The sequence below is a fragment of the Prionailurus bengalensis genome, chromosome A2 (assembly GCF_016509475.1).
Source record: "Prionailurus bengalensis isolate Pbe53 chromosome A2, Fcat_Pben_1.1_paternal_pri, whole genome shotgun sequence".
Taxonomy (NCBI): domain Eukaryota; kingdom Metazoa; phylum Chordata; class Mammalia; order Carnivora; family Felidae; genus Prionailurus; species Prionailurus bengalensis.
The window spans coordinates 125,281,992-125,307,927 of record NC_057348.1 but is presented as its reverse complement, the minus strand read 5'-3'; the positions used below and the strand labels follow the sequence as shown (position 1 = coordinate 125,307,927).

The 25,936-nt window shown below is 38.4% G+C and overlaps 1 protein-coding gene across 2 annotated transcripts in view; it reads left to right on the top strand.

Annotated features, from left to right (window-relative positions):
• The window catches only part of TBX20 (T-box transcription factor 20), a 61,913-nt gene that overhangs the window by 12,373 nt on the left and 23,604 nt on the right, over positions 1–25,936 (top strand). For both annotated transcript variants that reach the window (XM_043589244.1, XM_043589243.1), the window contains 2 exons: positions 1,133–1,291; positions 11,628–11,704. In XM_043589244.1, the coding sequence (XP_043445179.1) occupies positions 1,133–1,291; positions 11,628–11,704 (236 nt within the window). The remainder of the gene's footprint in view (positions 1–1,132; positions 1,292–11,627; positions 11,705–25,936) is intronic.

Here is a 25,936-nt window from a genome sequence, read left to right as displayed (position 1 = left end):
CAAAATTGTCAGAAATACTACTACGACTACTAAGGTTTACTGAGCACTTCCTATTTGCTGTGCAACTTATGAGAGTTAACATCATCTTATCCTCACCACAACCTTGTGAGATTAATAAGTTTTTGTATTTGAGAAAACAAAGTTGGAGAGGCGAGATCATTTGGCCCAAGATGAAGGAGATAGAAAGTAACAGTTTCTTTTTTTTTTTTTTCAACGTTTTTTATTTATTTTTGGGACAGAGAGAGACAGAGCATGAATGGGGGAGGGGCAGAGAGAGAGGGAGGTACAGAGTCGGAAACAGGCTCCAGGCTCCGAGACATCAGCCCAGAGCCTGACGCGGGGCTCGAACTCACGGACTCACGGACCGCGAGATCATGACATGGCTGAAGTCGGACGCTTAACCGACTGCGCCACCCAGGTGCCCCAACAGTTTCTGCACTCTAAGATCTAATGTCACCTAGCCTTTCTTAATTCTTTTTATTCCTCTCTACTACATAAATAACAATCTGTCTTCCTGGAATATATAAGTTCTTACTTTAGAAAATTTAGACATACATCCTCAGTCTAACCAGACCAACAAAATATATTTTAAAGACTTGATTAAAAAAAAAAACAAAAACAAATAAACTTATCCTTCAGATGATTTTCCCCGCATCAGTTTAGAAAGGACCCTTGAAGCAACTTGTATTATTTACACTTGTTTTGGTAAAATGTGATTTCACAACTGTTTCTGCAGCATCCTGTGAAAATGATTTGCCTTAAGAATGGAAACGGTGGGGTTGTCTGGGTGCCTCAGTTAATTAAGCATCTGACTTTGACTCAGGTCATGATCTCAGGGTTCGTGGGTCCAAGCCCCGTGTCAGGTTCTGTGCTGACAGCTCAGAGCCTGGAGCCTGCTTCCAATTCTGTGTCTCCCTCTCTCTCTGCCCCTCCCCTGCTCATGCTCTGTCTCTGTCTCTCAAAAATAAGTCAACATTAAAAAAAAAAAAAAAGAGTGGAAAGAGTGGCTTCTACTCTTAAAACTTAAATTCAAAACTGTAGATTTTATGGTTCTTTCTTTGCCTCATTGCAATTTGGCCTGTTTTGCAATATAAATACTTAATATTCAGTACTTCCCATCTCTTTGTTGTAGATAATTTTGAACTCCATGCACAAGTACCAGCCGCGGGTGCACATCATTAAGAAGAAAGACCACACAGCCTCGTTGCTCAATCTGAAGTCTGAAGAATTCAGAACATTCATCTTTCCAGAGACCGTTTTCACAGCAGTCACTGCCTACCAGAACCAACTGGTGAGTTTGTCATTCACCATTTATTTCCTAAATAAGGTAAAGATTTAGGAGCTGCTTTCATTTTCGTGGAGAGAAATGAAATCCCAGAACTCAATATCGAAGTTGACTTTGGTGAATGCTATGGAGTATCAGCCCCAGGACCTCTAAGTGTGTTGAGTGACCATGGCTCAAAGTTATGATGGTCTGTATTATACCATCTTGTCTAGAATCTTTATACTCTTGGTCAGGTTGTTCACTGCCCACTCTCCCCCGCTAAACCTGCCCTATCTGCCTTCTCAAATTTTGTTCTTGAGAAAATCACCTGCTTCCTTTTTCTCCTTCTGGTAAAGCCTCATGATATATATGTATCATTATATATATATATATATATATATATATATATATATATATATATATATAAAGTCTCATGATATATATATATTATACTTCATGATATACATATATATATCATACCTATATAGCTATTTCTTCATAAAATTTAGAGGTTCAGTTTTTTTGCTAATTAACACACATATTCCAGCCAACTATCCAAACTACTGATATTTTAGACATTTTGTGAAGCTTATTTAGTGTAATTTAAGGTTAATTCTAGTAGAATGATCTCTTTAGATAATAAACTGGAGCATGCAAACAGTATATATTTAATTAACATCAAGACATCTAATTTATAATATTGAGTTTTATACCTTTTACTCTTGGGTATATGCCACATTTCAAGCTTATGTATTTCTTCATCTATAAGGTTTAGTCCAACTCAATAAGTAATTATCAAAGTCTTAACTAAGGGCTAGGTACTGTTAGATACATTCCCATATATTTTCTTCTTTTTTGGTCAACATAACTTTGAAGGCTGGGGATAATAGGAATATTCTGTAGTGAGGAAGCTGAAGCTAAGAGAGGACAAGAAACTTTTCCACAGTCACAAAGGACCAAAAGTAGAATTCCTTTTGTTCTAAAAGGAACTCATTAACTTTACTTGACAAATTTGGTTGTTTGTGTCCTCTCTGAGGTCTTTGTATCTTGCTTTTATTTGATTAGTTTCAAGATAACCAGGACTATTGCTTTCCTCTTGTTTTGATGTTGTTATATTTTGGGTGCTGAGTGAATGAGTATTTGTAAGGTGTGCCTGGTAGATGGCTCAGAGTCCAGAGTGGGATGGTCAGCCAGAGGAGGTATGGTATTGAGTCTCTCAGGAAAGACCTGGGAGCCCGGGGAGCCCTACACAAATGAGGAAATGGGAGCCCAGAGAAGGGATGTGAGCAAAAGGCAGGAGTGGATGTGTGTCTGTAAGACATAAGCACCTATAATTTCTCTGTGACTTGGAGTAGACATCACTTCACCACTGTGACTGCCATTTTCCTTACCTGTAAACTGGGGCTAAGAACTATCTTGACCATTGCTGTGAGGATCAAATGAGGTACTGTGTGTAAACATGCCTTGGAAATGGTAAGGCACTCTATAAATAAGGCATGTGGCTACTATTGGACTGTCTCTGGAGTGTGCAAAGAGGATCTGTCACCTTTGGGATTTTAACACATTAGTGGCATGACCTGAGCCGAAGTCAGATGCTTTAACCGACTGAGCCACCCAGACGCCCCTTTAAAAAATTTTTTTTAATGTTTTTATTTGTTTTTGAAGGAGAGAGAGAACATAAGCGGGGGAGAAGCAGAGAGAGAGAGGGAGACATAGAATTTGAAGCAGGCTCCATGCTCTAAGCTGTCAGCACAGAGCCCGATGTGGGGCTTGAACTCACGAACTGTGAGATCATGACCTGAGCCGAAGTCAGATGCTTAACCAACTGAGCCACCCAGGCGCCCCTTTTTTCTAATTTTTTTAAATCTTTTTATTTATTTTTGAAGGAGAGAGAGACAGAGCATGAGCAGGGGAGAAGCAGAGAGAGAGGGAGACATAGAATTTGAAGCAGGATCGGTTATCTCTTAAAGGTAACAACACGAGAGTAGATACTTTCAGAGAATGCCCAAGCTAAAGAGTTGGGTATAGAATGACGCCTATGGAGGTCTACAACTTTTAGTACTGTTTCTCTGAGAATCTGAAACACTGACACCAATGATACTAGGTTTTATTTGAAGACACATGTAATACGGATATGGTAGATTTGGAAAACATTCCTGAAACATTCATTTTACACACATTAAATTTGTAGCATTTGTACTATAAAACATTAGATTTGTACAAGAAACTACAAGAAACCCATTGATGTTTGAGAATCAAATAGAGACTTGTCATGTGAAAACTTCATTGCTTTTATCAGAATTCTCTGTAAAGAAAACCAAAGCAAGAATAGGTAAATTGTGGGCTTTTAGTGAAATTTACAAACTGAAGAAAATTGAAGGGAAGTTTCTAAGAATAACACCATAGATTCAGTTTAGTAGGTGAAGGAGCAATCCTGCATAAATACTGGTAGCACCTCTCAGATCATGGTACAATGGGTTAGGAGGTTTTACCTACATAATTATAATAATAACTATTTCGGTACTTACTATGTGCAGGGCACCACTTAAAGTGCATTGTCCTAGTTAATCTTCACAAGGATATTATGAAATAGGAACAAACTATTTTTATGTTACATTTACAGCTGGGAAAATTGAGGCGTGGGATTAAGTAATTCATCCAAGGTGACCTTACTGCTCCCACCACAGATTTAAATCCAAGGGGTTAGACTCAAAGGTCAGTGTTCTTAACCTCTAAGCTTTAGGTGCCCCGTGTCCCCAAGAAAGCAGAACTTTATCTCCTCTCAGCTTGTGACCCTCATGGACTCGGAGACATCCTTTTGAGAGGATTTCAACTCTTTATGTTAATTTTTTAAATTTCTTTTCAGGAAGTTCTCACTACTTACCTGCTGCGTGCAGGGCACTATTCAGTCTGTAGAGCAGCTAGTGTAATGGCATAGTAATCATCCTAAACTAGCAGCTAATAGGAGCCAGACATTTTAATGACACTCTCTCATTTAATTGTTTTCCACTGAACTTCCTATTTAGAAAAATTTTCAAATACTCAACAGTGGTGTTTACACAAAGAATACAAAAATACTAATTCAAAGGGATACATGCACCCCGATGTTTATAGCAGCATTGTCTACAATAGCCAAATTAATGGAAACAGCCCAAGTGTCCATTGACTAATGAATGGATAAAGAAGATGTTATATGTGTGTGTATATCTATACACACACATATACATTCTTTACCCATTCATCACTCGATGAATATATATGTATAAAATGGAATAGGGGCGCCTGGGTGGCGCAGTCGGTTAAGCGTCCGACTTCAGCCAGGTCACGATCTTGCGGTCTGTGAGTTCGAGCCCCGCGTCGGGCTCTGGGCTGATGGCTCAGAGCCTGGAGCCTGTTTCTGATTCTGTGTCTCCCTCTCTCTCTGCCCTTCCCCTGTTCATGCTCTGTCTCTCTCTGTCCCAAAAATAAATAAAAACGTTGAAAAAAAAATTTAAAATGGAATAAAAAGAATGAAAAGAATGAAACTTTGCCATTTTTAATGACATGGATGGAACTAGAGAGTACTATGCTGAGTGAAAGAAGTCAGTCAGAGAAAGACAAATACCATACTATTCCACTCATGTATGGAATTTAAGAAACAACAGAAACCAAGAGAGACCAACCAAGAAACAGATTCTTTTTTTTTATTAAAAAAAGTTTAATGTTTTTATTGATTTTTGAGACAGAGAGAGAGCATGAGCAGGGGTAAGGGCAGAGAGAGAGGGACACACAGAATCTGAAGCAGGCTCCAGGCTCTGAGCTGTCAGCATAGAGCCTGACACGGGGCTCGAATTCATGGAGCGTGAGATCATGACCTGAGCTGAAGTCGGACGCCCAACCAACTGAGCCACTCAGGCGCCCCAAAGCATTGATTCTTAATTATAGAGAACAAACTGGGTGGTTACCTGAGGGGAGGTGGGTCAGGATCTGAGTTAAATAGGTGATGGGGCTTAAGGAGTGTACTTGCTGTGATGAGCCCCGGGTATTGTATGGAAATGTTGAATTACTATATCATACACTTGAAACTAATATTATACTGTATGTTAATTAAAAAAAAAGACTAAAAAAACCCCCAAATATCCAAAAGTTAAATAAATGGTAAAATGAACCTCATGTATTCTGCACCCAGATTCAGCACTTAACATTTTGCTAAATTTGCTGGACCTCACCTGCCCTGTTTCTCTGTATGTACTATCCTCCTCCCTTCAATCATTTGAAACTAAGTTGAATACGTCATGATACTTTCCCTGTAAATACTTCTACAAGTATATACTGACAATAAGAATATTATTTTTGTAAGCACAGTATCTTTATCACAGCTGAGAAAATTAATAAGAATTATTCCCTAATATCTTCTAAAATTCAGTTCATACTAAAATTTCAGGATGGACCAACAAATTTATAATTTGTTATAAAAATTTATAATTTTTCATTTACCCCCTCTGAACTAGGATCCAACTACAGTTCATGGTTTGGGTTTATTAGTTTTAATTTAAATTAAAAAAAATCTCTTTTTCTCAGTATCTCATTTAATTCTGACACTCGTCTCCTGGAGAAGACCCCATGAGACCCATTTTGTAGATGAAAAAAACTGAGGTTCTCCTTTTTGTTGGCATTGCAAGCCCAAGGAAATGACCATTGACAGTGTTAAGGTTTGGACAATGAATTTGTAAAATACATTAAAATAGACTAAGATACTAATAAACACACATCCTGACACTAGTTTTTCATCTTGCAAATGTTTATTTCTAATTGAGATTATAAGTGGGCTTAAAATCCATTCACCAGTTCCTAGCTATCATTCACTGCATCATTAAGTATAAATATTAATGTGATTAGTGTATCACTTCATTGCTCAATAACCTTTAATAGAAGTGATTAAATTCAGAACTAATTTTTTCAATAGATCCTGCTGTGTCTGAGTTTATTTCTTTACATGTACTGCTAAACCATAATTGCCATGCCATGTATATATTTGAAATTCAGGTAATAGTGGAAGATTTTAATTTGGTATACTAATAAGCCAGTTTTGGAAATGGTTCATAAACCTCACAAGACCAATCAAAATTCATGTGTTCAATAAACACATGTGGGATGAATAAATCAGTCTGGGGGTTAATGTTTTCCTTAGTCTTAAGCAATTTTCTAAAGTTATCCTTGATTCTTTCTCAAGCCTCCCCACATCTATTGCATTTTCACAGCTATACCATGCTTGTGTACTATTTTCCTACAGGAGATATACAATAAAGTAAATATATAGGAAATAAACATGTACTTAGGATAAGTATTAGAATTTTTTGTGCACAAAGAATAGAAAGAAGAGAGAGATTTAAAAGTTCACACTGAGGCTCACCTTTGTATCTCTTTAGATAGCACTGTTATTTTTATATCTATTAAAAGTGAAATCAGTTTTCAACAGAATTTGTGAAAAAGCTTTTCCGGTATTGTGGCTGGTAGTTTCATTTGCAAGTAATGAAAATGGGACTTTTTTTTTTGTTGTTGTTGTTGTTTTTTCTCTAGTTTTTGTGAGGAAATGATTGCATTTCCTTACGTTATTAGATAAAACCTAACTACATTACACTTTCAACAAACTATTTTATAATTTAAGATTTAAAGGTCATACATTGTTTTTGAGCAGGCAGACCATTGCTGTAGAGTTGAAGTGTAGGTCAGGTTTCATTTTTAAAATGCCTTTGGACAGATCTTTTCCTGATAGTTGGAGAAATGGTCTCTGAGGGCCAGCTGGATTCAGAGTCCAGTGATATCACATGGAGTGGTAACCACTGGGAAAGGTCCCCTTCTCCTTGGTGCAGCTGTCTGTGTCAAAATCTGCTCTTCCGTTCTGCATACATTTATTATCTATAGATAAAGGAGATGTTAAAACAGTGAATTTTTCTTGGTTAAGATATGCATTATGTTTGGGGTGTCTGAGGGACTTATTCGGGTGAGCGTTCAACCTTTGATCTCAGCTCAGGTTTTGATCTCAGGGTCATGAGTTCAAGCCATGTAATGGGCTCTGCACTGGGCAAGAATCCTACTTACAAAAAAAGAAATGTATTCTATTAAGGTAACAGGTGAAGAAACAGCAGTATATTCTGGCCTGAAGTAGTCAGCGATTTGCATAAATGCAGGCACCCACCAGACCGCAGGAAGCCTGCCCTTTAATGCTTTTCCTCACAAAATGAAAAACGTTGCTGCTTTTAAAATTTGTTTTTTAACTATAAACTATACCTGTAGTTTCATTTTATTTCTAATGTATTATGTTTGATCACTATTTTGGGACCCTTTTGTAGTATGACCCTCGACACGGATGATATTGTTCAACAGTGTTGCATGTCGTGGCAGGGATTCTGTGTTAGAGAACAAATGAAATGATGTCCAGCTTAGATCACCGTCTGTAACTCAAGTCCTTTCTCTAATCAGTTCTTGGATGGTATAACTTTTTCAGTTATCACAAATTTCACAAAGGGGTATACAACTCTATCTTCAGAAATAAATGTCTTTCGATGTAACTACTAGTTTTTATTGGAATATCCATGGAATAAAATCTATGTGTGACCTTTTAAAAATGCATGATTACCTAGAATGTTAAAATATTGCTATTTAAAAATTATTTTTATTTAAAATTAGAAAACAAAATGAAATGCTATTCGTGTCAATCCAAGAAGAGTTTTGCTAGCCCATCACTGGCAAAAAGATGAAATCGTATTTCTGATTGCTTGTTCTTGAAGCAAACTTCAACAGACATTTCTGGGGTCTTATTGTTAACACCCCAGCAAACTCAGAGACCAGTGATACCCGCTGTGGACACGGTGGATGCATTAGGAAATTTAACTCCTAGTCCTTGTGCTGCTAATCAGGTGTTAATAAAACCTGTTCAGGATTGTAGTGGTAATCCAGGGCCCCCATACAATTTTAGTAATTAGACATCGATTCAGCTTTTTTCCTTCTGACTTCCAAAAGCAGCTATTTTCCCTGAAATTCAATAAAATGGTCTATAGAGAAAAGTAAATAGCTGGTTATTGTCTTGAGCTCCTTTTCTAATTAGCACACTAAAGTCAAATTGTTGCTATAACCAATTGGTAAATCTAGGTGTATGGGAGTGCCTTGTACTATTCTTGAATCTTTCCTGTATTTTTGAAATCCTATCAAAATGTGAAGAGAAAAAGCTACCATTGATCTGCCTGGGGATTATGAAAGAGGGAGTGAAAAAATGTTGGAACTAGAAAATTCTGGGGTGCCTGGGTGGCTCAGTTGGTTAAGCTTATGACTTCAGCTCAGGTCATGATCTCACGGTTCTTGAGTTTGAGCCCCGCATCAGGCTATCTGCACAGAACCTGCTTTGGATCCTCTGTCCCCTTCTCTCTCTGCCCCTCCCCTCCTCGTGCTCTCTCTCTCAAAAATAAATAAACATTAAAATAAAATAAAATAAAATAAAATAAAATAAAATAAAATAAAATTCTAATACTGAAAGAAAATCCCAAAGAAATCTGAACACCTGTTGAATGTGATTCACTTCTTCAGAGTCATGGCAGTAATATGAGATATGGTGACGTATCACTCGAACAACACACACATGCTGAGAGTATTTATTCTCTACGACAGTCATCACGTTCTGAGCCACTAGTCTTTACCTTTTGAAAATAATGAAGAAGAGCGAATATAATTTTTAAAATCCTTTACAGGGACAAAGCAGATCAACAGCCTTTTAATCATTATGCCAGATAGATCATACTTTCTATTAGTTTGTGAAGACTCAAACAAAGCTTGGTAGTCACATTTGGAATGGTTGTTAAAGAACTTCTTTCAAAATTATCTTTTCCATCAGATATCTGCCATTGTCTCCGTAAAACTTTATTCACTTTAAAAATTTATTCATTAGGTTATAGGACTTGAGCCTGAAGGAAGCCTTTACTGTCCTACCTCACAGTTTTGGTTTGAAATTTTCATCTGGGTTTGGTTCACCCTTAACCTCACTAGCACTTCAGTGACTATGGTGCCACCATCTTTAGTGGCCTGTAAGTCACCGTCTGTTCTGGGAAGCTATGTATCCCTCTGCTTTGTGCCTTGGAATTTTAAGCTCCGTTAGGGCAGGGACCATGTGTTCTTCAGTTTTGCACGATCCAACATTTAGCATAGTACAGGATAAGTAATCGGCCCTCGTTAAAGATGTGTTGATGAATGATTGTGAAAGCATTTTCATGAACTATAAGGCACTTTGGAAATAGAAAGCGTTTTAACTTACAATTATTCAGTAGAAAGAGACATAGTTCCTATCTGAGGATTTAAAACTCTTGTTGGTGTTTTTAGAACATAGGAGTTGCTTGTGCTTTAGAGGATGTTTACAGTTTATTTCAAACAAATAAAAAATTTCTCCTTCGTCCTGAAAATTGACCTTCAAAATTAAATCCTGGGGCGTCTGGGTCGTTCAGTCGGTTAAGCATCCGACTTCAGCTCAGGTCACGATCTCACGGTTTGTGCGTTCCAGCCCTGCATTGGGTGAGCTCGAGCCCCACTTCAGGGTGAGCCCCACTTCTCCCTCTCTCTCTTTCTCTCTCCCTGCCCCTTGTGAGATTCTCTCTCTCCTCTCTTTCTCTCTCTGCCCTTTGTTCACTTGCCCCCCCCCCCCAAACAAAAACAAAACAAACAAACAAAAGCCCAAACCTAAATCCTACTCTGAAAGAAGGACTGACACAGACTTGACCCTTGAGAAATCCATGGCTATGGAAGTGGTGGTGGAGAGGTAGAGAAGGTTCTGTATGAACCCTGGGTGGCCATCAACCAGGCAGCCTCAGAGGTCCTGGCTATTTCTTTATATGCAAACTTAAATTAGCTGTTGTTATTCACTAAGAACAGTTTTCTTATTTCTTTCTTATTACCTTCCTTATTTACCAATGTCCATTAACTAAGCTGAAAAGGAAATTAGTAATTTTTTTTTTGGCTGCACTAGCGTGAAAAGGCTAAAAATGAACATTTGTAAGATATTGTCGAGTACTCTTAAGACTTTATAATATCCAACGATCAATCTTATATCCTGCCAGTGTTCACGGCAGAGCAGTGCAGTCTCTGAATAGGATAGCGCAGGAAGTTCTAGTTTACGTGAGGCAAACAGCTTCTTTGCAGCTTGTACATTGGTTAGTTCATATTTAGAAAACTCAAAATGGAAAAAAATGCCTTTCTTTTGTAATGAAAAAAAGCAATTCTTTAGGAGTTATTTAAAATGAACAGCGGATACACTCTGATCAGAGGAATAGTTGCATTTTGGTATAAGATTATTTCAGGTTATTTTGATTGTTGTTTAGTGCTTACAAGGAGGATGTGCCTCAATTGTAACTTTTTCTTCAGGTTAAGACTGTTTTGTGCATTTCTCTCTAAAGATTTACATGGGTTCTTGTTTTGATACCAATGACCTATGACTCTGTTAAAAGGTGTCTGTGGTTCTAATTCAGATATCTATTAGCCGTGTCCTGGCCCTCCTGGGTTCTTTTCGGCTCTAATCATGAATTTTACAAGTCAGGGATCTTTTAATTGGTGTTTCTTTTATTTTTTTGCTTCTTAACCTGATGTCTATTTCTTTGGATGGACAGTACATACGATTTAATGGGTCTTTTTACATTAATATTAATACTGTGGAAATTATGACTAGGACATTGTAGGTACTCAGGACTTCAGACTATGATTCTTATTAGGGAATTTTTTTTTTTTCTGTGTAAGCACGGAGTCTATAAATAGCATTGTACGGGAGGATAACAAAAGACTGATTCTAATTTGGTCAGATGGAAAGGGGAGCAGGGGTAAATTATACTCTGAAAGCTTTATATCATGTATTTATGTCATGGATTTCAATCTAGTATTGAACATGAAGCTATTATTGGCCATTTTATCTTTGCATCCATTGTGGTATATGTATGTGCCTATAGGATTCACAAATGATGCTGCCAACTCAGCATGAGGCAACATTCTTGTTTCTATTCCCCATCACCCACCAGTGCTGGCCTAGACAGCTCCCTCACTCACTGCCCTCTTCAATACTTCACAGTGCAGCCACAGTGTTCACAAAGCTCCACCCCCACCATTTGTCTCTATACGTTGACCTTCAGCCTGTTCTCCAGGACCAGCCGGTCTCCAAATCCCTCCTTTCTGAGGCCTTCCCTGATCAGCTGTCCCACTCGGCTGTGATCCATCCCTCCTGTGAACTTCTCTGTCACTTTCCACCCTTCCCACGGTCCTGAGAGACGTTAAGTTTTCTTGGGGTGGCATGGAAAATGAACAAACTCAAACCTCGGAAATGATACTGTCTTGTTGCCCATTCATTCCTTTCCAGATAACCAAGCTGAAAATAGATAGCAACCCTTTTGCCAAAGGATTCCGGGACTCCTCCAGGCTCACTGACATTGAGAGGTAATGAGAATTTTCTGTTTACTTTTTTGTCCAGATAAGATAAAAAAAAGAGTGAGTTTGTAGGAACACACTCCTTTCAACGCCAAAGAACCATAACCTTGCTGTAGATAAGTCTCCGATTCGCCACCCCACTTCCCCTTCCACCTATAAACCCTTAGATATGCAGCTGCTTAAGCTTTGACAGCTGCTATGTCTGCATCTGCTCTGTGCTATTTCCAAGGAAGTGTTTTTTTTGGTTGGGACATTTACTCAACTGTAAAAAATAGGGTTTCTTCATTATCAACGACTCAATCCTTTTGATGATACTAAGCTTCATGTCTTGAGTGGCAATCTATAGAGAATTGGAATTTTGATAGCCTTTGCCTTCTGAAGTGGACATATTTGCTAGCATGAAGAATATGAGTAGTTTGGAATGTCGAAGCAAGGAGATCTAATTTAATTCAAGGCACATATTTTACCTATGGTGTAGACTGTGTCTATGTTGTAGGAGAGACATCAGATATCAGGACCTTTAAGAAGACAAGTGACAATCGTGTGCCTGTAACTTCACTTTTTACTTAATTGAAATGGTTCACACATTGCGAGGCCATCTATGTGATGAGTAATGACTATAATGAGATCCATAGCTTGCCCATAGGGATGTCAAAAAAATGTGTTTTTCATAGGGAGAAGATTTTTCAACCTGATTATTTGTAACTCTTACACCTACTATGTAACTTTCTGTACTTCTTTTTTTTTTTGTATGAGAACATTTAAGTTCTCCTCTCTTTGCAGATTTCAATTATACAAAAAATGTTATCAACTCTAGTCACCATGTTACACATTAGATCTTTAGACCTTTTTTATCTTCTGAACTTATTCTTTCATGTGGCCTGAAGTCTTTGACAGGTGGTGTACCCTCACCACCAGCCTTTAGGTTTAATTTACCTCCAAATCTTTGTGCGATTTCCCTACTAACTGCTACACATTTCTGTCACACCCTGTGTTACCTACCACATGGTCACGTCTCCTGACCTCTGCACTTCTTTCCAACCTGTCCTGGCAATTACAGATGAAGAACTAATTACACATTTTAACAACATCTTTCTGATCCTTCCCTCAGCCTTCCCAAGTGGCAGAGCATGGGGGGGGTGGGTGGTTTTGAGTTGGAGAACAGATATAGAGACTCAGTGGGGAGGTGGAGAAGCCAGCAGGATAGGCTGAAAGTGGGGCAGGTGCTATGGGATTTGAGTAAAAGAGAGACATTAAGTGGTTGGGGAGCTTGACCAGTGGCTGTGGGTGCTGAGATCAGGGAAAGAAAATTGAGCTTGTGGTTGAAAATCCATTGCATGGGCGCCTGGGTGGCTCAGTCAGTTAAGCGTCCGACTTCGGCTCAGGTCATGATCTCGCGGTCCGTGAGTTCAAGTCCCGCGTTGGGCTCTGTGCTGACAGCTCAGAGCCTGGAGCCTGCTTCGGATTCTGTGTCTCCCTCTCTCTCTGCCCCTCCCCCACTCATTCTCACTCTCTCTCTCTCTCTCTCTCTCTCTCCCTGTCAAAAATAAATAAACATTAAAAAAAAATTTTTTTAAAAGAAAAGAAAATCCATTGCAAACTGCAGAGAGACTCCAAGTGGGTAGCTCCCTAATTAGGACAAAGGCAAGCAGATAGGCCTTGAGACTGAAGTCAGTGAGAATGTAGCATCAGAAGTGTGGGTGACAAATGAGTCCATTTGCAAAGGCTGCTCTCATTCAAGCATGACCTTTTTCATTTCTTTCTGGAACCCCAGAGGCACTGATGCAAAGGAGATGTGTACAGGTGGAATCATAAGTGAACTTGTCTGTTTAAGTCAGGTAGCAGGTAAGAATGAAGACAGTGGCTCAGTGGGGCCGTAGTGGTGTGTTTTTGTAGTGTGTGCCCTATCTTCTGTCTCAAATCAAAGGATGAGTATAATATACTGGGGGACAAACTCATCAGACTCCCAGCTCTGCCTTTTACTGGCACAGTGATCCTGGAGAAGTCTCCTAGCCTCTGAGTCTGTTTCCTATGGGAACAATAACCCTGCTCACTTCAGAGGTTTGTTATGAGAACCAAGTAAGATAACATTTATGAAATACCTTATAAATATAAAAATGTGAAATAATTATATTATTATTTTTTTGCCCCATCTAAGTGTACTTTAGTAGTCTTAATAAACTACTCCTAGGGTAAAAATAGCCTCTTAGTTGCACGTGCGCTCACAAGATGTGAGTCCCCAGACTGACTGCCCTTTAGAATAGCAGATTTAATAATACATGCAGGCACATTTTCCACTTATTGAATAAGCATCCTGATGTGGGGAGCAGTCACATGAACGTGAAGCTGAGTAGCTTTCAATGGTCTGAGAGCAAAAAGAGCATCTTCTGTGACCAGCTGAAAGTTTGCAAGATGACCTAACTAGTGTGAAATTGGCCAAGGTTTTGGATTTCATTTCCAGGTATTTAAGTCTGAATTTTCCCTAAACAGCCTTTGGGGATGGGTCAAATCAGATCAATTGATCTTTAGAGACCTAAAGAAATTAAATTAGTCTGGAGTCAGTTACTGCACTAAACCATCTAGTAATTGAATTGCTCCTTGTAACTGATTGAAAACAGCCCTATCTGTAACAATAGAGGAGACTTTTCTTTATAAGAGATCTGAGAGAAAAACACATCTTTTTATGACATGATGACAGAAATTGCACTTTTCTAACCTAATTGAATATGATGTTATAAATATGTGATCTTAATTATTTTAAGTTTCCTGTTCTAGATTTACAACTACTATATGGGACACCCAAACAAAAACGCCTTTGGGACTGGATCTGTTTGCTATATACCTCTATTATAATATTATATCTTCTACGGTTGCATATGCTTTTGGGATACTGTATAAGGCATTACGGTTTTCTTGCTCTCATTTTACTAGGTTCTGGTCAGATACTTGAATGTCTAACATGCTTCACATGTAGCCTTAACGCCTCAGTGACAGCATTTCCCTCATTTCTAAAAGGAAACCCACCTCATTAGCAAAAGTAGAAAGTATTTTCATTGGATACTTTGCACAGCTTCGAAGCAAGCCAAAGCCCAAAGGGATTTCTTATTTTTTTATTTTTTTAAATGTTCATTTATTTTTGAGAGAGAGAGAGACTGAGCGTGAGCAAGGGAGGAGCAGAGAGAGAGGGAGACACAGAATCCAAAGCCTGGAGCCTCTGAGCTGTCAGCATAGAGCTTGACGTGGGGCTCGAACTCATAAGCCGTGAGATCATGACCTGAGTAGAAGTTGGATACTTAACCAACTGAGCCACCCAGGTGCCCTAGGGATTTCTTCATATAACCACATTCATAGTTATTTAGTTCAGGGGAAGAAATACCTGCTGGTCTGTCAGATAATAATAAACAATCTGTCAAGCTGATGTTTTCTTTGGGGGGGGCACTTTGTACAGTAAGTGAAAGCACTGTGTTACCTCTGAGAAAGGAAAAATAACTGAGAGGGTTACTAAATGATTTCTTCAAAATTAAGTTTCTTTTCTTAGTTTTTTTTTTCAAAGAGAGTTCATGCTCATTGCAGAAAAATACTAACAAGAAAAAAGAGCATAAATATGTAACAAGTCCCATTCACTCAGTGGTAATACTGCTAACAAAAATTTATATATTCTTCCAGGTACTTTCCTATGCATTTACTTCCTTTAAAGTTTACATACATACTGTTCTTAATCATTTCCCCTTAATATCAATAGATGTTTGTCTGTAGTATACTTTTCAATAGCTGCCTAATTTTCCACTGTGTATGATCATTTATTTGACCAATCCTATATATTGGTTACTTACATTTCCCACTTTTTATTATTATAAACAGGGCCAGGAAGAAAATACATATCTTTACCCATATTCTTCATTATTATCATAGGATAAATCCTAACAAATGAAAATACTGGGTCTAAGTTTTAATCATATTTTTAATTGTTAAAAATTTGGGAAAAACCTAAATATTCAATAATAGAAAAATGGTTTAATGAATGTTTATAGTCATGCAATGGAAAAACTTTTTAAAATTGTGGTAACATTGCAACCTAAAGTTTGCCATTTTAATCATTTTTGAGTATAGAATTCAGTGGCATTACGTATATTCACAGTGTTGTGCAACCATCACCATTATACATTTCCGGAATGTTTCCATCATCCCAAACAGAAAGTCTGTACTCATTCACTAGTAGCTCCCCATTGGTCCTCCCTCAGCCCCTGGTAATATCTGTTCTACTTTCTGTCTCTGTGAATTTGCTTAGTTTAGGTACCTCAGAAAAAGGGAAAGATACACATGTTTTTAACGCTTTTCATACATACTGCCAAATTTCCCTCAAGAATGATTGTCCATGTCATGGTCAAGAGTGCCCATTTCTTGTACCTTTGTCAAACATAATCACTGTCTTTTCATCTTTGCCAATTTGATAGGTGAAAATTTGTCCTTTCTTTTGTAAGTTGGCCTGTTTGTCATTAACCCTCTCTTTTTTCTTTTGTATTGTTCATTTTTTCTCTTACTGATCTATACAAGCTACTTATGTAATAGTATTTTTAGTATTTTATATATAATATTTAGTATGTATTAGTATTTTTATTGTTTATGTATACTGGACCCATTTTACCAGTTTGAAATTAGCTTTTTAAATGTTTTTGATAAATAGAGTATTTTATCACCACTCTGTTTTTCTTTTACTTTATGATTTCTATTAAGAGGCCCCCCGGGGGCACCTGGGTGGCGCAGTCGGTTAAGCGACCGACTTCAGCTCAGGTCACGATCTCACGGTCCATGAGTTCGAGCCCCGCGACAGGCTCTGGGCTGATGGCTCAGAGCCTGGAGCCTGTTTCCGATTCTGTGTCTCCCTCTCTCTCTGGCCCTCCCCCGTTCATGCTCTGTCTCTCTCTGTCCCAAAAATAAATAAACGTTAAAAAAAAAAAAAAAAAGAGGCCCCCTACTTCAGAATTATATAAATATGTAAATGTTCAACTACAGACTTCTGTCACCTTACGGCTTTCTATTTTTTCACTTAAAAAGTCATGCAGTATTTATTTTGGTGTAAGATATAAAATAGACATGTGTACTGTACATTTTTTATAAGTGGTTCCAATACATGTATTTGCTAACATATTCCTTTCCCACTTACTTATAATTCCCCCTATCATATATTAAATTCTTACCTGTAGTAGTTTTTATAGTCTCTTTATCAAACTTCCAGTATTGCATTGTTTTAATGTTTATAAATTGATAAAATATATAAAAACTGATACTTAGATATCTGATATGACAAACTCCAGACGTTTTTACTTGTTATTTTCAAATTTTCTTGCTATTCTTTGACATTTATGCTTCCAGTCTTTGGAATCATTTTGTCAGATCTTCCCCCAAAAAAGTCATTGGAAATTTGACCGGGCTTATGTTCCATTTATATAATAAGTTGGAGGAGAAAATTGGTATCTTTACAGTATTGGGACTTCCTTCTGGGCATATGTGATATGTTTGTCCTTTTACTAAAATGTCTTTTTATGTTCCTTAGAAGTTTTGAGATTTTAAAGTTTGTAAGTCCCAACCATATTTTCTTAGGCCCCAAATTTTCTTAGGCACATAGCTAAGTCTACTAGAGCTACACTGTCCTATTTCACCAATGGCCCTTGACCATAGATGGCTTGACCATTGATGGTCACCATAGATGACGTCAAGTGAGGACTTGAAATGTGGCTATTCCCATTGAGATGTGCTGTCAGAACAAACAAACAAACAAACAAACAAACCCCATGATGTTGAAGGCTCCTTGAAAAAAGAATGAAAATATCTCAAAAGTTGTTTTAAAATATTGTTAGATGTTAAAATAATATTTTGGGGGTGCCTGGGTGGCTCAGTCAGTTAAGCATCTGACTCTTGATTTTGGCTCAGGTCATGATCTCACAGTTTGTGAGTTCAAGCCCCATGTCAGGCTCCATGCTGATATCTTGGAGACTGCTTGGGATTCTCTCTCTCTCTCTCTCTCTCTCTCTCTCTCTCTCTCTTTCTCTCTTTCTCTCTTCTTCCCTTCCCCTGCTTGTGCTTGTTCTCTCTCTCTCTCTCTTTCAAAATAAACTTTTAAAAATGATACTTTGGACATATTAAACATATTAAAATTAATTTCGCCTATTTTTTTTAATGTGACAACTAGACTATTTAAAATTACATATATGGCTCACACTACCTTTGTACTGGATGGCACTGCACCAGAGAGATTTTTGGGAAGAGAGAGCTTGCTTTTGAAAGTAGAATTTTTAATTACAATCTACCTAGTATAGTCTGTAAAAAGCTATCGATTCCTATCCGTGTTGGGCATACTGCCATTTTGATGAAACTTAAAAAAGAATTTTAATAATTTTTCCTTTTAGTCTCTTGAGTTTTCTACTCAGATTGCTGTATAATTTGCAAAAAAAATGATAATTTTATCTTTTTAAAAGCTATACTTTTAAAAATGTATAGCTATTTAAAAGCTATACTTTTAAAAATGTCTTTTCCTTGTTTTACTACACTGACTAAAATTTCCAAGACCCTATCGAAAAGTAATGATTGTAGTTGGCATTATTCTCTTGTTCTTGACTTGTTTAGCAATGCCTCAAATGTTTGATCACCATATATGGTTTTCATTGGCAGTGGGTTTCAGATGAATATTCTTTATCATGTTGAGGCAATACCTTTCTATGCCTAAATAATTTTTTGTTATCCTGAATATTAAATGGATTTATATTTAATAATCTTTTAACATCTGAGACAATTTTAATTATTTTTCTACTTAAAACATTTTTTTTAATGTTCTTATTTATTTTTGAGACAGAGAGAGACAGAGCATCAGCAGGGGAGGGGCAGAGAGAGAGGGAGACACAGAATCTGAAGCAGGCTCCAGGCTCTGAGCTGTCAGCACGGAGCTCAACACGGGGCTTGAACTCATGGACTGTGAGATCATGACTTGAGCTGAAGTCGGATGCTTAACCGACTGAGCCACCCAGTCACCCCTATTTTTCTACTTTTAAATAATAATATGAATAATTATAGTCCTGTTGTCTATGTGGAGCTATCAGTTTATTTCTGGAATAAATCCTGTCTGGATTTTATCTGGTTTACTTGTAATCTGTTGCTGGATTTAATTTACTCCTATTTTCTTTAAGACATTTTATCAATTTTTGTAACAGAGATTTAACTTTGTTTCTTCTTCCCTTTTCTGTCAGTTTTTGGTATCAGGTTTCTGCTAGTTTGTTCAAATGAATTGAAATATGTTCCTTTTGAGTCTGGATCAGTTTAAAAATGCAAGGAAGTTTTACAGTCTTGAAGTACTCTTATGGGGAAGACTTGTTTAACTAGTTAAGTTCCATAGTTTATCAGAAATATATATTAATTTCTATCCCATTTAATGCTTTTTGTCTTGGATTCTACTTTGCCTATTCTTACATTGCTGTACTTTTTAAGTTTTTGCTTTCTTTTATTTGCCTTTTAGTTTTTAAAAATCTTTGTCACTATAGCAATATACTCCCCCTCTCTTGTATCATCAAGTATCCTGACATTTGACAATCATCTCTAGATCCCATTTGTCTCTTGAATTACTGATGTTTTCAATTTCCTGCTCCTTATAATAAAGCTCCTTACGAGTTGTGTCTATTCTCTTCCCTTTGTCTTTCCTACCCTGCCTTTCAGGCTTTCCCCCTCTTCTCCACCAGTCCGCCCTTGTCCAGGTCACCGGGGACCTCTCCATCGCTAAATCCAATGGACAGTCTCAGTCATCATCTTCCTTGTCCTGTCAGGTTTGACACTTGTTCATTCTCTCCTACTTTCCTCTTGGCTTCTAAGACCTCTCTTCTGGTTTTGATTCTACTCCATTGGCCATTCTTTCTCCACCCCCCGGTTGGTTCTTCCTCTTGTCCTCCATCTTTAGACAGTGATGTGTTCCAGGCCTTCATCCTGGGACCTCTCTTTCTCAATCTGCACTTCTTTCCTGGGTAAATTGACCTGGTTTCATGATATTATATGCTGATCACTATTAAATGTACATCTCTGGTTCTGTCCTCTCAGATTCAAAGATCTGACTGGCTATTTCTTTTACTCTTCCCTCTCCCCATAAAGGGCTTCTCAGATTTCACACATCTGAGACAGGATGCCCAGTCATTGTCTCCCACACCTGCTCTTCCCTTACCCTTCCCATCTCAGCTGTGGGCAACCACATCCTTCCACGGCTCTGGCCAAAAGGCTGGCAGTCATCCTTGGCTCCTCTTTTTCTTTCTCTTCCCACATCCAAACAGTCAGCTAATCTTTCAAACTATGTCCGGAGGAGTCCAACTGCTTCCTTACCATCTCCACTGCTACCACCCTTATCTGAGACACTATCATCTCTTTACTAGATTATTACACTAATTTTCTCATTGATCTTTCTACCTCTACTCTTACTGCCCTTAGGTCAATTTCTAGTACACCAGTCAGAATGGTGTACTTTCACTGTCGAGGAAAGGGAATTGGACCATATCACTCTTGCTCAGAGCTCTCCAGTGACTCACCTTCTCATTGATAGTAAAATCCCAGTCCAGACATGGCTTGAGAGGTCTTATGGAATCTGGCCCCGACCTTCTCAGTTCTGTCTCTGAACTCATGTACCTTCTTCCTCTTGGTCACTTTTCTCTAAGCATGCCCAGGCCTCCGCCTGGAATGTGCTGCCCCCAAATCTGAATGGGTCTGAGGCTTTGTCTTTTGTTTCCTACTATATCCCCAGGTCCTAGAACAGTGGCCGGTACATAGTATATACTCACATATATGTTGAGTAAATAATGATGTTGTCTTTTTAAAAATAACAAGAGTATCCGTATTTTTTTAAAAATTTTGTCTGAAGGTCTTTGTGTTTTAATAGAAAAATGTAATCCCTCTTCAGTGTCATAATAATTGATATGTTTGATATTTCTGCTCACTGTTTAATTTGGCTATTTGCTTTACATTTTATTTTCTCTTCCTTTGTTATATGTATCACCTTACCCCCACCCACCCCTTTTATTATAGCTGAAATTCCACAGTCAGGCAGTGAGCTATATACTTTACACACTTGATTTTAGTCACTTGTCAAAATAAACCTATAATAAAGAACCATTGTCATCCCTATTTGGTAGATGAGATAGCGGAAGTTTGGAGAGATCGGTACTTTATTCTCACAATTTGTGAGTTGAGCTTCGCACCCACCATAGTTTCTATGAAACCAAAGTCTTTGCTCTAGTGTTAACTGTATTTCTTTTTAATAATTATGCTTTCAGGGGCGCCTGGGTGGCGCAGTAGGTTAAGCGTCCGACTTCAGCCAGGTCACGATCTTGCGGTCTGTGAGTTCGAGCCCCGCGTCGGGCTCTGGGCTGATGGCTCAGAGCCTGGAACCTGCTTCTGATTCTGTGTCTCCCTCTCTCTCTGCCCCTCCCCCGTTCATGCTTTGTCTCTCTCTGTCCCAAAAAAATAAATAAATGTTGAAAAAAAAAATTAAAAAAAAATAATAATTATGCTTTCAAATTCTAAAAGACATAATTGTAAAATTGACATTTCTGTTATTGTCAGAAGCTATATACTTTCTTTTCTTGTAAAATAGGAGATATTTAGTATATGATTTTTCTTTGTACTACCCCTCCCCCTCCATCCATAATTGTGGTTTACATGATCTGGGATATTTTTTTAATGCTTTATTTATTTTTGAGAGAGAGAGAGTGTGCACAAGCGGGGGAGGGACAGAGAGATGAGGACAGAAGATCTGAAGCAAGCTATGCTCTGAGAGCAGCAAGCCTCATGCAGGGCTCAAATTCACAAACTACAAGATCATTACCTAAGCCAAAGTCGGATGCTCAAACAACTGAACTACCCAGGCGCCCCTGATCTGGGGTTTTAAATCCAGATTTTTATTCATGTATCTTCTTTACCTTTTTCAAAAGTTTTTTTGTTAAGGATGACAGTACATCAACTATAGTCATTTAAATTGAATTCTAGTCATTTCACTGTTTATTGCTCATTTCTGTAGTCTTTCCAATTATTGGAATCATGTTCTGACTTTATTCCCAGTTGTTGATAAACGTTGAGTAATTGGCTGGGAAAGGATGTGTGCATCCTTTGCTTTATGAATTCTTGTTTATCCCAGAGGATCTGCCAGCATTATGGTAGCAGTCTTTCCCCCCAGACCCTTTCAACTGTCCTTTGCCATCTGGCTTTTAAATACTGTGGAATAAAGGCTGGTGCCACTGCCTCCCCTTTGTTGGAAACTTACCTTTTTTTCTCTCTGTCTGGATAAAATGCTTTTAGAATATTTTCTTTGAAACTCAGAAATTGGCCAGTATTTGTCTGATTGTAGATTTGTAAAAATTAGTGTTTCCTCTACAAATAAACCCTTTAAATTGAAAACTCAGGTCATTTTTCAGCCCAGGCAGACTGTCTTCTCATTCTTCTTTATCTCCTCTTTTTGCTTCTAAGTGGCCTGCTCTATTCAGACCCTCCAAGGCTCCTATTATATGTACATTAGTTACATCTCCCAAATCTGTTCCCTGTTTCTCTTATTAATTAATAATTTTCGTCTCCTTAACTTTTTTACTCTGACGTTGGGAGAATTTCTTATATAAGGTTTCTCATTTGTTTGATTTTGTTTCCTGCAGCATCCAGTGTTCTGCGTTCTGAGTTCTTTTAGGATGTGGTTATTGTTACTTTGACATTCTGAGTATACTTACGCATCCCGATGGTTTCCTTTTCATGCCCGTTAGTGCTTGTTTTGTTTTGTTAGTTCTTAAATCTTGCTGAAAATTTGAAAATATATATTAGACACTAAAATATTTCTTCCTGTTTCTTGAAACTAGTCTGTTTCAGAAGAGAGCACTTGTTCTGCTTTTATCTTTTATTTATTTTTTTTAAGTTTATTTATTTATTTTGAGAGAGAGAGAACACGAGCATGAGCAGGGGAGGTCAGAGAGAGAGGGTGACAGAGAGAGAGAATCCCAAGCAGGCTCTGCACCATCAGCACAGAGCCCGACGCACGGCTCTATCCCATACACCCTGAGATCGTGACCTGTGCTGAAATCAAGAGTCAGATGTTTAACTGACTGAGCCATCCAGGTGCCCCTTGTCCTGTTTTTAAAATTAGTTTTCTTCTTTTGAAATGCTGAATGTTTTGTTAATGTCCAATTACTTTTCCCCAGCTCATCTACAGAATGGGATATCTGATTGCTTAGTGTTAGGGAGTTGAGATTAATTTTGAATAAAAGCTTGTGGATCTTTGTTAAATCTTTCAGGTACAGACCCAAGAATAGGGTGATAATTTAAATTTTTTATAATAGTTCCACTGTGGAAGTATAATTATTCTGTTTGGGGTACGGAGTTGTGGCAGGTGGATTGGGGGGGGAGGGAATGTAGGAAAGGGAGTTTTCACCGTGCAGTGACTGAGCTCCCCTCTCAGTCTGCCTCAGCGGCTAGAAGTTAGCACCTCCTCCAACCAGCCCGGCAAAGCAGCCTTGCAGCCCTCCTCCAGAGTCAGAGTGAGCAGAGCCAGCCACGGCTCTTTGAGCCACGGCTCATGGGCCAGCCACGGCTCATGGGCCCACGGCGTTCAGTGTACCTTAACCACCCCGGGTTAGCTGAGAGCCTCGCTCTGGGATTCCTTAGTCCTAGCCTCCAGAGCGTGAGAATCCGCTCCTTGTCAGCTGTTCACAGACCTGGCTTTATCATTCATCTCTGCTGCTCCAAGGTGGGGTTTAGGTGAAGCTCTGACCGAGGACTTCCCTTTATTCCCTCCCCAGCTAGCTTGCCAGTGATGCCTGACACACTGCTTGGTGCTTCCCTCACTCCTCTCCTGTTTGTGGCTAAACCGTGCATTTGGCATTCTACCTGATTTCCTGTTTTCTCAGTCATGTCAGTGGGGCAGAGAATTAAATACATAGGCTTATCTCACCTTATTCATTCAGGATGCATACTGAAAGTCTCTATAAAATAAGTTTAAAATCCCCTGGCACTGAATACAACTTTCAAACACATGAAATTTGGACAGAAGCCCAGAAGGAATCAGGCCTTTTCGCTCAGAGCTCAAAGCCACTGTATTAATTTAGATGAGGAAGGAAACTTCAGGAAAGTCGCAAATCTGATATTCTGGGAATTGATGGAAGTTTCATCTGCATCAAGCCACAGAGCAGCCAGTGTTTTGGCAGCTTTGCTAAAGAGGCTCATATTTTGTGGACAATTTCTGTGTCTTTCGTGATGACTTACAGTTTCAAAAAGAAAGTGATGTTTGGTCCTAACACAGCTCTCAGCTTGCTTGTAGAGAGCTCAGGCAGTAAGGTGTTCATTAGAAGCGGTGCAGGATCAGTGGGGCCTATCTCTCATCAGGTAAGTGGCTTAGAGCAGGGGTTGGCAAACAGCTATCTGCCACCTGTTTGGGAGAGGCCGCAAGGTAAGAATGGTCTTTACCTTTTTCAGCGGTTGAAAAAATTAGAAAAATAATACTTCGTGACATGCAAAAGAATATGAAATTAAGTCTTGTTGTCTATAAATCAAGTTTTACTGGAGGAAAATCACATTTTTCTGTTCATGTATTGCATGTGGCTGCTTTCATGCTACAGTGACCGAGCTGGATATATCTGACAGAGACCATAAAGCATGTGAAGCTTTAAACATTTACTGTTTGGCTTTTTTAGAAAAAGTCTGAGGATTCCCAGCTTAGAGCTTTAAGGGGTGGTGGAAATATTAGCAGCGGGGAAAACTCCTACCCAGCAATTTTATATCCATAGGATGATCTTTCCTCTCTGTGGGTTGAAATGAAGAAACTCAGAATTTCGCTTTGAGCCTGTCGACAAAACTGGTGAGATCTGATCTCTGCCAACACCTTATCCTTCCTGTCTTTGCCGTGGTGGTTGAGACGTGCTCGCTGGGGCATTTTAGCAGGTGTAGTTCAAGCCAGAAGAAAGATGACAGAGTAGGGTAACCAAGTAACAGCCTGGATATGCATACTTTCTAAGAATTTCTGCAGATTTCAATCACCTATGGTATTGTTACCCATTTTCTAATTTTGTACCTCAGCTATGATGAAGAATTGGAAAATAGGCTGTAATTTTTTTTTTTTTTTCTCTCCAAGCACCAGAAACTTTCAGGGCCTTTAGAGAACAGTATAAAAGGCTTTTGGGAAAGCAGGTGTTAGAAAGACTCCTAAGACATCCTCATCCAGTTTATTGTTAGGGAATTAGAAAATATTTTTTTGAATATTTTTCAGATTCACATTTTAAAACGGCAAAATGATGTATTTGAAATGTGTAAGAATCAGGTACTCAAACTTCAAATAAGTAAAATGTGAGCCTCCACCTTTCCACTTATGCTTTCAGTTTGAAGGGTGTGTGCACACACGTGGGCATTAAAGATAAAATCATAGAGCGCCTGGATGGCTGTCGGTTAAGCACCCGACTTCGGCTCAGGTCATGATCTCACAGTTTGTGGGCTTGAGCCCCACATCAGGCTCTGTGCTGACAGTGGGGAGCCTGGAGCCTGCTTCAGATTCTGTGTCTTCCCTCTCTCTCTGCCCCTCCCTCACTCACACTCTGTCTCTCGAAAATGAATGAATGTTAAAAAAAAAAGATAAAATCCACCATGAGTTCAAACAAATACTTTCCATTTAAATTCAGGGTGATAAGGCTTTATTTAACTTCTTTGACCTTACACCTGTATCTTTTCTCTCATGCTGAGAATCCAGTTCTCACTAATGAGGGAAACGATAGACTGTTCTGTCATTACTCATGTGCTTTATCTCACAGTGTGTAGTTACACAGCGATCTCACAATACACATATCACATACCTCCAACAACATGGCACCTAAAAATAGCTAAAATTCTTGTTGTGGTTGTGTCCTTAGTGTAGATTCTACTAGGGTGTTTGTTTTTAGCTTGTTTGTTTAGTTTCTTTTCCGTATTTTACTATTATTTTGAAGTCACTTGGAATCATTCCTCTATGTAGTTATGCTTACTACCCAATGATACACATTTAGGTTCATTTGTTTTATTGTATTTTCTGGGTTTTTTTTAATTAAAAATGTAATTTTCTTACATGATTACTTAGTAAATGATTTACGTAGTTTCAAGACAGATCTACAGAATGTGGCTTATTCAGAGGTGTCAAGATTCTATCCTATCCTTTCCACCGTATTTCCTCCTTCTCCTATAAATAACCATTAAAAAAAAAAAAAGCACTGTTGTTTG